Source organism: Aricia agestis, chromosome 3 (assembly GCF_905147365.1).
Source record: "Aricia agestis chromosome 3, ilAriAges1.1, whole genome shotgun sequence".
NCBI lineage: Eukaryota > Metazoa > Arthropoda > Insecta > Lepidoptera > Lycaenidae > Aricia > Aricia agestis.
This window is the reverse complement of record NC_056408.1, coordinates 14,443,729-14,457,566: the sequence shown is the minus strand read 5'-3', so window position 1 is coordinate 14,457,566 and position 13,838 is coordinate 14,443,729. Positions and strand designations below refer to the sequence as shown.

General features: G+C 45.2%; 1 protein-coding gene across 1 annotated transcript; it reads right to left on the bottom strand.

The window, feature by feature from the left end:
• Positions 1–853: 853 nt before the first annotated feature.
• LOC121740514 lies at positions 854–6,409 on the bottom strand. The gene has a single exon (XM_042133234.1). The coding sequence runs from the start codon at positions 6,407–6,409 to the stop codon at positions 854–856; it is 5,556 nt and encodes a 1,851-aa protein (XP_041989168.1).
• Between the last annotated feature and the right edge of the window lie 7,429 nt (positions 6,410–13,838).

Genomic DNA, 13,838 nt, shown 5'->3' with positions numbered 1-13,838 from the left:
AAAGAAATAACAGTCGAAATTTAAATTTAAGATAATACCACCTCTTATTGAAAGACTTTTGGGCAAGCGTCAGCGCGATGTAGGAGACGCACAGCGCCATCTATTATGAATTTTTGGAACTAACTTAATTTGAACAAATTTACGCATTTTCACCCCCTTACAACTCTTTTTTTCAGTAAAAAAGTAACCTATGTCCTTTCTCAGGCTTTAGACTATCTGTATACAAAATTTCTGTGGGGAACAGCTTGCGCTAATTCCCCGTAGATCGCCTAGGTCAGCGTTTCTTGTAGTAATGAGGATGATGATGATGACTATTTGATGAGGAGATGAATTTAAACACTTTTTCAGTCTTGTTCCAGGTAGCAAGCACACAGTAGTTCCGAAGCTGGGCAACGTTGGAGAGCGAGTGTCGTACTATGGCGGCCGACCCATATTTATATCGGCCCCGGTACCCAGCTTCTAGAACATTCCATGCCTCACCCCCTTGGAAGGAAAATTTATTGAGTTTCCACGAAAATTACATTAATTTACAAAATATACATTGGTTTTATTTGTACAATTCTCTTAGCTATAATTTTACATAATAAACATGTTCGTGCCGACCTCCGTAACCGAAATAATTAAAAAAATCTATTTTTCCTATATTTATACTACCTCGTCGCCCCCTGACATAACGGTCGCCTCTGGCTGTCCCTTTCGCACGGGACTTCCTTGTCTGGGACAAGGATAGCCCGCTCGAGATGTATACTATCTCCCTCACTTTTCGGTTACAGAAATCGGCACTACCACACTGGCTCTAAACCCATCCCATTGAATGGCACTATTTTTCACTGAAATGTCCATAGTCCATACACTATTTACTGTCTGTCGTGCACATTTCTCCCGCCGGTCGCGCAGGCGACACCCCCGGTAGCACGACGATCTTCTTGGTGGGCCGCCGGAGAACGTGGCCGTTCGCGGTCTCCACGTCCACGACCCGTACCACGCCGTCCTTGCCTGGATATGTCCTCTTGATCTTCCCGCGTGGCCAGATGTTGCGCGGTAGGTTCGAGTCGCATATGATAACGACGTCACCCACCACGGGATCGGAGCCTCGGGTATGTGGCTCCCGGCGGTGCTGGAGGAGTGGGAGGTACTCCCTCACCCACCTCCGCCAGAACACGTCTGCCAGGTGCTGCGCGCGCTTCCACAGCTGCCGCGCCGATGTCTTTTCTTCTTCGAATCTTCCTGGAGCAGGTACATGGCAGCCCGACCCCAGCAGTATGTGGTTGGGGGTCAAGGCCTCGGGCTCCTCGGGGTCAACCGAGACATAGGTAAGTGGTCTCGAGTTGATGATGTTTTCCGCCTCTACCAGGAGTGTGTAGAGGGTCTCGTCACTCGGATGCTGCTCGTGTAGAGTGACTCGCAGGGACTCCTTTACGCTCCGCACCAGCCGCTCCCACGCACCGCCCATGAAGGGGGCGGACGGAGGGATGTACCGCCAGTTGATGCGGCGGGCGTTGACTTCGCTCTTATACTTTTCCCATTCTTGTTGTAGCTCCTTCTCGGCGGCCTTGAAGCAGGTCGCGTTGTCCGACCATAGTTCAGTCGGTTGTCCTCGTCGGGCGACGAACCTCCGCAGTGCTGCGATGGCGGAGTCGGCGCTGAGAGACGTCACCACCTCCAGGTGGACGGCCCTCATGGTGAGACATGTGAAGAGGGCCACCCATCTCTTCTCTCGATGTCTGCCCACGGTGACCTCCACAGGGCCGAAATAGTCAAGCCCTGTGAAGGTGTATGGCCGCGCGTGATGCGCCAGCCGGGCGACGGGCAGGTTGCCCGTGGCCGGACACGTCGGCTTGGCTCGGCGTATGCGGCAGGCCAGGCAGGCCCGGATCACACCCTTGACTGTGGGGCGTATCCGGGTCACCCAGAACCTCTGCCGGATCTCGTTCACGGTTGCTTCTACTCCGCCGTGATGCATTTCTTCGTGTATCTGTTGGATATATAATTTCGTGTACCTGTGGCTGCCATCCATGATAACCGGGTTGTTGGTTTCCCGGCTGATGTCTTCTGCGGCTGCTACTCGACCCCGTAGCTTGATGAGGCCCTCCTCCAGGTGGACACTCAGCGAGGCGAGGAGGTCTCCCGCCGCTGGAGAACGGTTTTCTTCTATTCGTTTTCTTTCTTTGCTATAGGATTCTTCTTGCATTCGGCGCAGCCAGAGTGCCTCGGCACGAGTGAGGTACCGTGCGTCGAGTGCGACGTATTTTCTTCGCGTAACTGGATCCATTCGTGTCGCGGATTTTCCTTTCTTCGATCGCCGCGAGTCCCAGGCCGCATCCTTTTCTTTATTCTTCTTTGTGCGTTGTCGCACAGCTGCCACGGTTTCTCGCGGGGAACGACAGAGGTCAATGAACTGTAGTACACGACCTGTAGCTCGTATCAACGTCTTCCATCTTCCTATGCGTTCGATGTCGGGTAAACTGTCTTGTAGCGCGATGTATCGTGCGACAAAACACTTTTCTTCACCCGTGTCCGTTTTCTCCGCCGGTTTTCCTTCTTTCGGCCAGAATATTTCTTCTTTTTTCAGGAATTCGGGCCCGCTGAACCATCGGTGGGCGGCTCCGAAGTCCGTGGGTGTGGCGCGCGTCGCGTCGTCGGCCACGTTTTCTTTCGTCGGCACCCATCGCCACTCGCTGACTTTCGTTGTTTCCTCTATTTCGGCGAGGCGGTGCGCGACGAACGTTTTGTAGGCCCGCGGCTCGGCGCGTATCCACGCCAGCACTGTGCGGGAATCGCTCCAGTATGTTTTCCTTACCAGCTCGACTTCTAGTTCTTTCTCCACAGTCTTCGCGAGGCGGGTACCCAGTAGAGCAGCTTGCAGCTCCAGGCGCGGGATGGACGTCGGCTTCAGCGGAGCTACGCGGCTTTTGGCTGCCACGAGCGCCGTGTGTACTGCTCCGTCCTCGCGCACCATACGAATGTAGACAGCTGCGGCGTATGCCTCTTCACTCGCGTCGACAAAGGTATGCATTTCGCTTACCATTTCAGGCTGCAGGTTGTAGCAGCGGGGAATCTTTATTTTTCTTACTTGTTGTAGATCTCTTGTCCACGCCGTCCACTTGGGGACGAGCTGCTCCGGTATGGGCTCGTCCCATCCGGTGCCGTACCTCCAGGTCTCCTGCATGAACTTCTTGGCGGGCATGGTGAGCGGTGACAGTAGTCCGAGCGGATCGAACAATGACATCACGACACTGAGGGCTTCACGCTTCGTGGGGGCCCGCTCCTCGCTCATGATGGTGCGAGGTATCTTCGCCTCGTTCAGGTTGAAGCGCAGCAGGTCTTCATGCGCCTCCCACCATATTCCCAGCGTCTTGTCCGCGCAGTCTTCTCCCACAGGGACCTCCTTGGTGTCTCGGTCGTTCCCGATACGTCGGCGTATGGCTTCGCTATTCGATGTCCAGCCTCGCAGCTCGAACCCGGCGTGCCGGTGGACCATGTCGACTTCCTGCGATGTCTCCAGTGCTTCTTCTTCACTCGGGAAGCTAGATATGAAGTCGTCCATGTAGTGGTTCTTCTTGATTTCCGCTACAGCACGCGGATATTTTTCCTGGAACTCTTCTGCATTCTTGTTTTTTACGTACAGAGCCGTGCATGGCGATGACGTGGCCCCGAAGATAAGGGACGCCATCTGGTACTCTTGCGGCTTTTCTTCTCGTTCGTTACCTCTCCACAGGAAGCGGAGTGCGTCCCGGTCTTCTTTCCGGACGCGGATGCGCATGAACATCTCCTTGATGTCCGCGGTTACCGCCACAGAGTGTCGGCGGAACCTCATGATGACTCCTGGCAGCGACTGAAGAAGGTCGGGGCCGGAGAGCAGCATGTCATTGAGGCTGCGGCCATGGGATCTGGCCGCGGCGTCGTGTACTAACCTGATTTTTGGTTTCGCTGGGTTGCACACGGCGAAGTGAGGTAAGTACCATGTTCTCCCTGCTGCCGGTGGCTCCTGTGCTGGCACTGCGTATCCGGATTCCAGCAGGTTGTTTATTCTTTCTTCGTATTTTTCTTTCAGGCCCGGGTCTCGATCCAGCTTCTTTTCCAGGGACCTGAGACGCTTCCAGGCATCGTTGTAGTTGTTGGGAATGACTTCCTTCTCGTCCTTCCAGAGCAGCGCGGTTTCGAAGCGCCCATCAGGAAGTCTTCGACTGGTTTTCTTAAGTATCTCCAGCGCACGCTCTTCTGGGTCATTTTTCTGTTTTCTGGCTTCGATCCCAAGTGATTCCAGGTCGAAAAACCTCTTCATCATGTTTTCCATATTGTCTTCTGTCTTCTCCTCTTTTTTGGCTACTGTGTGGCCACAGAAGGCTATAGTTTGCGTATGTGACGACCTGTATCCGTGCAGCACCCAACCGAGTCGAGTGTGGGATGCGACCGGCTGGTTTCTCCTTCCCGTTTTCGTCTCGAGGGCCAGCAGCAACTCCCAGTTGTCTTGACCCAGCAGGATTCTCGGGCGCGCATTTTCGTACATCAGGTGGTCTTCAAGGCCCCTCAGGTGCGCGCAGTCGTGCAGGTCTTCCTTGCGAATTTTCTGCGGCGTGAATAGTAGCTTCTTTACTGTTCTTGCACTCCCCACGCCGTACTCTTCTTTACAGTGGCGCCCCCTTATCTTGAAGCTTACCTTTTTGCTGTTTTCGTACTTCTTTGTATCGCTGAGGCCCTGCACCCACATGTCGTGGCGAGGCCCGTCCAGGTGGAGGAGCTCCGCCAGGTCTTCATCGATGAGTGTCACTGTGCTGCCGTCGTCCATGAGTGCGTAGGTGTCTATTCTGGTGCTGTTCTTGCCGAAGACCGTGACCGGAGCGACCTTTAGGAAGGCTTGTCGTTCCTGAAGGCAGTTGGTGCTGCTCACTATTTCCACGGTCGCTGCCTCCCCTGCTTCCATGGCTTGTGGCGGCGCCGTCGGCTGTTGCTGGTCTGCCGGTGGTCTGGAGTGATGCAGCAGGCGGTGGTGCGCCATGCCGCACCCGTTGACACTACACCTCTTTGCCCCGCAGCCCCCTCGGCGGTGGTTGCTCCGCAAACATTGAAAACAGATGCGGTTCTTTTTCGCTATGTTCCAGCGCTCGTTCACAGGGGTCCCGAGGAACTGCTTGCACTCCGTCAAGTGGTGTTCGTTCTGGCACATCGGGCACCTTTTCCTGCCACTTACCTCTGTGGCGAAAGCCCGTTCCAGTCTTCTTCTCTGGGGCCTCTCCGGGTGAGGTTCGGTCTCCTCGGGCAGCGCATACGCACTGCATTTGTCGGCTTCTTCATTGAGGAACAGGGTCATCTTCTTCAAGTCCGACGTATCTTCTTTTCTTCTTGCGGCAAAATCGTACCACTTGTTGCGCAGAATGGGCGGCAGCTTTTCTACAATACTTTTCACTAATTCAGGATTAAACATATAGTGTACCTTTTTAAGTGTCTCCAGCGTGGCCACCACATTCGCTATTTTGTTAGCAAATATGCAGAGTTCGCGCGGGCTGTCACTCAGCCTGCCCAACGCCTTGATTTTCTGTATTTCACCCATCGCCAGTGTGTCTGGACGGCCGAATCTTCTTTCCAGCGCCTGGATGACTGCTCGCGGCTCCGGTTGGCTGATGAGTAGACTCTCGACCGCTTCGAGGGCTGCTCCCTTGAGGCTTCTTCTTAGCCTCATAGTATTCTCGGTGTGCGAGAACATTTCTTCAGTCTCGTAGTACGCCGCCCTGTAGCCGAGCCACCCCGTCGAATGTCCGGCGAACGGGGGAAGCTCTTGGAGAAACCTGGGGGCGTCTCTTGACATGCGGACGGCCTGTGTGAGCGCCGCCGCCAGCGAAGTGATGTCGCTGCTCTTCTGTTTTTCTTCAGCTTTTCTGTGCTTCGGTTCATTTTCCGAATTTTCATTTTTCTTTTCTTCATTTTCGTTCTGCTTTTCTTTTTCCTCGGCCGCAGGGTTAATGGTTTGCCCTTGCAGCCACTCTTCCACCTTGTCCGTTTCCTTTTCTGCTACCTCGTTTCCCTCCTCGTCTCCGCAGGCCAGCATGGCCTTTTCCCTGGCCAGCTTGGCTTCTGCGAGGGCGAGCGATGCACGTGCCTCTGCCAGTTTCAATTCCGCCAGCTTTTCCTCAGCTTCCAAAATTTTCCTCCTGCTTTCCTTTCCCTGAGGCGCACGCTTCTTCCGTCGTGAGTCCTCTTCTACTGCTGTTTTCTCGCTGGCGGTGGTAGAGGTTCGTTCCGTCGAGGTTTGTTCTGTTTCGGACGTTTCGGCGGTTTCCCTGGAGTTTTCCTCCTGTTCTTCGACCGGTGGAGCCGCGGGGCGCGTCGATGCTCCGCTTCTCGTCTGGACTCCGGTTTGACTCGCTCGTTCGGCCCCATCGGCGATGCTTGAAGCCTTCGATTTGGACATCTTTCTTCACTGACCGCACTGGCTTCTTGATTTTCTTTTTTCCTCGGAGAGAATCCGGCCGTAGAATCCGGCTTTGCGAAGGACCATACAATGTGGGGAACAGCTTGCGCTAATTCCCCGTAGATCGCCTAGGTCAGCGTTTCTTGTAGTAATGAGGATGATGATGATGACTATTTGATGAGGAGATGAATTTAAACACTTTTTCAGTCTTGTTCCAGGTAGCAAGCACACAGTAGTTCCGAAGCTGGGCAACGTTGGAGAGCGAGTGTCGTACTATGGCGGCCGACCCATATTTATATCGGCCCCGGTACCCAGCTTCTAGAACATTCCATGCCTCACCCCCTTGGAAGGAAAATTTATTGAGTTTCCACGAAAATTACATTAATTTACAAAATATACATTGGTTTTATTTGTACAATTCTCTTAGCTATAATTTTACATAATAAACATGTTCGTGCCGACCTCCGTAACCGAAATAATTAAAAAAATCTATTTTTCCTATATTTATACTACCTCGTCGCCCCCTGACATAACGGTCGCCTCTGGCTGTCCCTTTCGCACGGGACTTCCTTGTCTGGGACAAGGATAGCCCACTCGAGATGTATACTATCTCCCTCACTTTTCGGTTACAGAAATCGGCACTACCACACTGGCTCTAAACCCATCCCATTGAATGGCACTATTTTTCACTGAAATGTCCATAGTCCATACACTATTTACTGTCTGTCGTGCACAATTTCATTACAAACGGTTCGGTAGTTTTGGCGTGAAAGCGAGACAGACAGACAGAGATACTTTCGCATTTATAATATTAAGTATAGATTTCAGCAGAATGAAAGGGTGATTAAGGTTTACCATTTATGACGTATAAAAAAAACTATCGGCTAGATCTCGTTCGAACCAATTTTCGTTGGTAGTTTTTGTAGTAATGTATCATATATTTTTTTAGACTTATCATGCTCCTACTTTAGAAGTTAGAGGGGGGGGGGGGGGCAAATTTTACCACTTTGGAAGAGTGTCTCCTCGGAAATTATTCAGGTTAGAAAAAAAATATATTTGAAACCTCAATATGATTTTTGAAGATCTATCCATAGAATTTCAGTTGTATCTATGGGGACCCCTAAATTTTTTTATAATTTCTCAATTTTTGTATCAAAATCTTACAGCGGTTTACAGACTACATCTACTTACCAAGTTTCAATAGTGTAGCTCTTATGTTTTCAAAGAAAAGTGGCAGTGACATACGGACGGACAGACAAACAGACAGACATGACGAATTTATAAGGGTTCCGTTTTTTGCCATTTGGCTACGGAACCCTAAAAATGGATCATATTATGATTTACCTAATATAATAATTAAGATTCTCCAAAGCAACCATTTTAGCCCCGCTGGAGTAAGTTGGCGTACTCAGGGCCGTCTCTAGCCCATGTGGCGCCCGTGTGCAAACAATACCCTAGCGTCCCCTAACAAGCGCGCGCGCGGTCAAAATGAAATGGGTACAAAGTAAAAGTACAGTTTGTCCGGCCGCTTAAGGGTGAGGACTCTAAGCGGTGGCTTCTTTCGTTCCACCAGACGAACTATAACAGCACATCAAGTTACCACATAGGTACTGTCAAATTTCTCCAACATAAAATAGATAACAAACTCTATTGTTATTTGTTTGTAAATTGAAGTTTTTTTTCGGTTTTGACCATTTTTTTTAATGAAATAAGGGGGCAAACGAGCAAACGGGTCACCTGATGGAAAGCAACTTCAGAAGAGCTGCTTTTAAGAGGGAATAGGGTAGGGTAGGGAAGGGAAGGGAATAGGGGAGGGTAGGGAAGGGAATAGGGTAGGGGATCGGGCCTCCGGTAAACTCACTCACTCGACGAATCACAGCGCAAGCGCTGTTTCACGCCGGTTTTCTGTGAGAACGTGGTATTTCTCCGGTCGAGCCGGCCCATGCCGAAGCATGGCTCTCCCACGTATAGCTCTTGCACCAAGAGCACCATGATGTGCTCTTGAGTCTTGACTGACCCTAACAAGCCTAACCCCACGTAACGTAAATTTTATATCGCTTAAGTACTTAAATTTTACTTTAAATTTCATGTTCTATACTTATTAAACATCACATCATCACAACATCGGTATTAATTCGATTTCATTGAAGAGCTCTAACTTCTCTACATCCAAAGAGCCAGCCTGGCACAGTTTGTTTTCTAAATTAGAACACTTTTTTGTATCTAAATCCAAATCCTCCCACTACCTATTTTGAAAAAAACGAGCGATAGGACACTCACTATTACACCAAATAATATGTAACACTTCATTTATGTGTTTTAAGGTTCATTTCACGTTGAAAAATAAAGATTATAATATGTATTTATATTGTAAAAGCCGAGCCGCTCATGGCGCGCCTTGCTTTGCTGTATTTCTACAAATATAAGAAGACCTTCGGATATTACACAAAAATGTTTGCAAACTGGAGTTCTTTTTACGTTGGTCAATAAAGCGTGTGCCGTGGCGGCCGGCCAGCGCGGGCGCGCGCCGAGTGCGAGCGGCGCACGGCGCCCCTAGGACCGCGGCGCCCGTGTGCACCGCACACATTGCACCTAAGGGAAAGACACCCCTGGGCGTACTTCTTCCTAGTCTATATCACATTCTCTGTAGACTTTCACCGCAGATATAATGATGATGATGCGAGTTTCTTACGCCGGTTTTTCTCGCCGGGTTAGTTCCCGAACCGATGGTAAGCCTCAAGGCCTCATGTAAACGTTCCAAAGGTGTTAATTTTTAACCGATTTAGAAATAAATAATTTTCATTTTCAGATAGTAAATAAGTTCTGGGAAAAATTCCACGCTGATAAGGATATTATTCACAAAAGCCTATGTTGACTGTACAGTGTACATGTTTATTAATGGCTCTAACCGTTGTATTGGGGGGTCGCGTCACATAACAATATTTGAACAGAAAAACGTTTTTGTGCCACTGTAATGCGTGGCCAAGTCGAAATAAAACTAAAGAAAGAACTTCGAATGGGTAATAACAAGAACGATTCCAATACCTATCCATACTCATTTTATAAAATATGCAAAAGCATGTCGGTCTGTCTGTCTGTTACCTCTTCACGCTCAAACCGCTGAACCGATTTTGCTAATATTTGGTATGGTGATACTTTGAGTCCCGGGAAAGGACATGGGATACTTTTTATCCCGAAAAAAGAAAGTACGGTTCCCATATTGTGATAAACGAATTTTGGTGCAACGGAGTTGCGGGCGTCATCTAGTATTTTGAATTTAATGATTTCTGCTTGGTTTGTTTTTCTAATAAGTATTATGTCATTTGACCTATTAGATAATTAGTTATACCATGCAGACTAGATAGAGCTCTTTTCCTTGCAGCCACATTTAAAGTAAAGGTTTTGATCTATAAGGGCCTGTTTCACCACTTTCTGATAAAGTGCCGAATAGGCTATTTACAGCTTTTTTGACAGATTCTCCATACTTCATCTGTCAAGTTAAGTGGTGGAAAAATAGTAAAAAAAGGAAACTAAGGAGATTAATCAATTTAAAGTGATATTAAAATATGTCCAAGAAGAACATAATAGTTACTTGCTGACTTTTAGGACTTGGCTCAAGTGCTCGTACTTTTGTACATTGCACTTCTAAATAATTACCTACACCTACGTCAAACTTTATTTTTAACAAGAACAGCGTAAAAACCGTTTATCATGCATCACGTTTAAGCTATTGTATCCGTTATGTAATTAGAAGCAGGCTGTTACACCTCTGCATAGAACGAGAGTTGGTGTTTAATTTTTTAAACTTTTCATATAGGTAGACAAAGACGTTTTATTTCAGAACAATTATATAATATTTAAATTTTAAGGTAATACTAATACTACTTTTTATGTATTCCATATTTAAATCCATGTACATTTCCAAGACAAAGACTAAGAATGGAATTAGTATTTTATTAATTAGAAGACAACTAAACGTTAAACTACTTACCAAAGCAAAACACTGCTAACCAATCCATTTTGTTTGGATAAAAACGTCCCCACAATTTTTATATTAGAAACACAGTCGATATACAATGGAAAATCTTGTACCCAATCTTTATTTCACATACTTTATCTCACAAAAGACTATTCTGGTATACTTAAACTTACTTGTTGCCACCGTACTTTAAATATTGACTTCAACAATTACCACCTCGTCGCTGTTACTGATATTGTAAATCGTCATTTCGTAGAAGAGTTTTATCATAATATTGTCAAATATACGAGATTTTACATAGGCAATGTATATTTTAGTTATCAAGAGGCTCTTTCAGTTTCCCATATTTTTTCGGCCTTTTTTGCTCGATATCAATAATGGTACTCTTACCATTATTGATATCGAGCCTTAGGTATGCCCTTGAAATGTTCACAAAACACTCAATTATATTTTTAAACTTTAATATTAGTAATAAATTTTTTAAAAAAATTAAGTGGCTCCCATACAAAAATCACATTTTTTGCCTATTTTTGCTTTATGATGGTACGGAACCCTTCATGTACGAGTACAACTCGCACTTGGATTTTTTTTTTGTAGTTATTTCTTTAGGACGCTTTATAAAAGCTTATTCGATAGCATCAAGTACAAAACCTCTATTTTGTTTTGTTACGGGCTAAAATTATTCAGGCTAAGGCTAGCCTTGAGATCGTTCTTTAGAAGCCCGCAGAAATGACGGAACCTTGTTCCGATAACGTGTCATAATTTCTGAACGTAAATTATTGTCCTACTATTACCTACATTATTATAGAATAGACTCGCTATGCTTCGAACAAAAATATCGAGAGTTGTAACAAATTGTATATGAAAGAGGCCCACGATTTTATTTACATTAATTAAAAGTTTTCAAAAATGTGCACCGCATTGAATCGATTAAAAATATTTTTGTTTCAGGTCAACAGTACTGCCATTTCCCTAGTTCTAAGACCTAATCCTACTTCCTACTTATCCTACTAATATTATAAAGGCGAAAGTTTGTTTGGATGTATGGATGTGTGGATGTATGGATGTTTGTTACTCTTTCACCCAAAAACTACTAAACGGATTTTAAAGAAACTTTACAATAATATAGCTTATACATCAGAATAACACATAGGCTACAATTTTAACCGACTTTCAAAATGGGGGAGGTGTTATGTTCGTTTTCTTATGTTCAACGATTACTCCGCCGTTTGTTAACCGATTTTCAAAAATGTTCTTTTGGTATATAGGGTATCATCCCAATTAGGTATTATATTCACAAAAGTGGCGATCTGATGAAGGATGCATAAGTAATCGAGGGAACTCCTCAAAATGTATATGGAAATATGTGGTGACCTCGGTTTCGTGAGAAGTATTCTAAGCATATGCTACCAACAAGTAAGATTTTGCACCGAGGTATACCTGGTATACCGTGGTTCGGAAGGTACTGAGAGAACTCCTGATTCTTTATAGATACAAGTTTGGGAGTTTCGGCGTTGTTTTAAGAGCGGAAAGCATATACTATGCATCATCATCATCATCATCACTGCCATAATATTATACCATACATCGTCCCATCCCATGGTTATGAGCCTATAATGACCCTGTTATTAGTACTTTTCATAGTCTTTTAGATCGAGACTCGAGTTTGTCAAGCGATAATTGAAAAAAATCTATACTTAATATTATAAACCTGAAGGGTATGTTTGCTTGAACGGCTAATCTCAGGAACTACTGGTCCGATTTAAAAACTTATTTCAGTGTTAGATAGCTAATTTGTCGAGTAAGACTATAGGCTATATATTATCACGCTAAGACTTATACGACCGAAGAAACTCAGGAAAATGTGGGAAAACGGGGGAAATATTAGAAATTACGAACTACTGGAGCAATTTTTAAGGCAATATTTGGCACAGATATAGAGTACTTAAACCAACATGTGAAGGGAGTAGGGACATAAGAGCTATTTTTTATGGGAAAATGTACGGTTTCCGTAAATTCGGTCCTAATTTACGCGGGCGAAGCCGCGCGGGACATCTAGTATTTAATATTAATGTCTTTCATATTTTGTACGCCGGTTGCTGCACTAAAGAATCGAAAAGGCGCTCGTTTTTTTTGTGAATCTGGAAAAACGCGTTTGGATAGGTCCCGTTTCTCCCGCTCTGATTTTTAAGTGGCGGGAACATAATATTATAATTACCTAATTTTAGAACATTTCTAAATATTATGAAAATGTTAAAATTACCATAAACATAAAATATGATCCCAGTATAAACAAAACTAACACACTAAAGTAAAATCAGTGAGGCCCGTGCACATTGCACAGCAGTCCTGCCGTGTATGGGCCTCACTGATTGGTTCACACTCGGTATTTCGGGCCGGCAACACCGAGTGTGAACCAATCAGTGAGGCCCATTCACGGCAGGACTGCCGTGAATGGGCCCTTTAACAGTACTATGGGCACATTGTTTTGTTTGAAATAAATGTTTTCATTCATTCATTCATTCATAAATGTAAAAAAATCGGCCAAGTGCGAGTCGAACTCGCGCACGAAGGCTTCTGTACCGTTATTGAGCGAAAGTTGGTAAAAAATGTGGTTTTTGTATGGGAGCTTTCCTTAAATATTTAATTTATTTACATTTTATTATTAATTATTAAAGTACAAATATAATTAATATTATTGTGAGTATTTCGAATATCTAGCTGCTACCGATATTGATTACGAGCAAAAAAGGCAAAAGAATCACGTTTGTCGTATGGGAGCCCCCTTAAATATTTATTTTATTTTGTTTTTAGTATTTGTTGTTATACAATGTTTTTACGTAACTAGACGTGTACAACAAATGTACACGTCTAGTAACGCGCACACAAACACTGTGCCGGTGCAACGCTGTGCTGGTCGGAGTGAGAGGTTTATTTTCGTTACGGAATTTTTTGATTCGTTCGCCGCGCTCAAAGCCCACGAGATTTGCAATAGCTTAAAACTTAAACAATAAAAAACTACCACCGTCTACCATATTATAAGAAACAAATTGCTGTATGGTTATTACTTTTATGGCTGAAATTAATAATTAGTCTTAAGGGGGCGACTAACCCTAAAGTGTCGATTTTATAATTCATTTTAATACTTGAAAAGCCCCAAATTGTTTGATTTTCTAAAATTAGACACTATTTCCGAGAATTCGATCTGAGCAAAAACACGATATCTTAAAAATTTCTCGATAGAAAAAAATCATAAAGATGCATCTAATTTTCACGAATTTTTCATATATTGCCATAACCGTGTATTGAACTAAGTTAATATTTTAACACAGTGTATAAAATTCTATCATTGAGAGATCGACTTAGCGGATTTTTTAAATGTTGTATATTTATCGAGTTATTGAGAAAAAACTAATTTGGCGATAATTCCTTTTCACCTGGCATATGAAA

Coding starts and splice junctions, on each gene's coding strand:
- LOC121740514 (XM_042133234.1), bottom strand. CDS start 6,409: ATGTCCAAATCGAAGGCTTCAAGCATCGCCGATGGGGCCGAACGAGCG.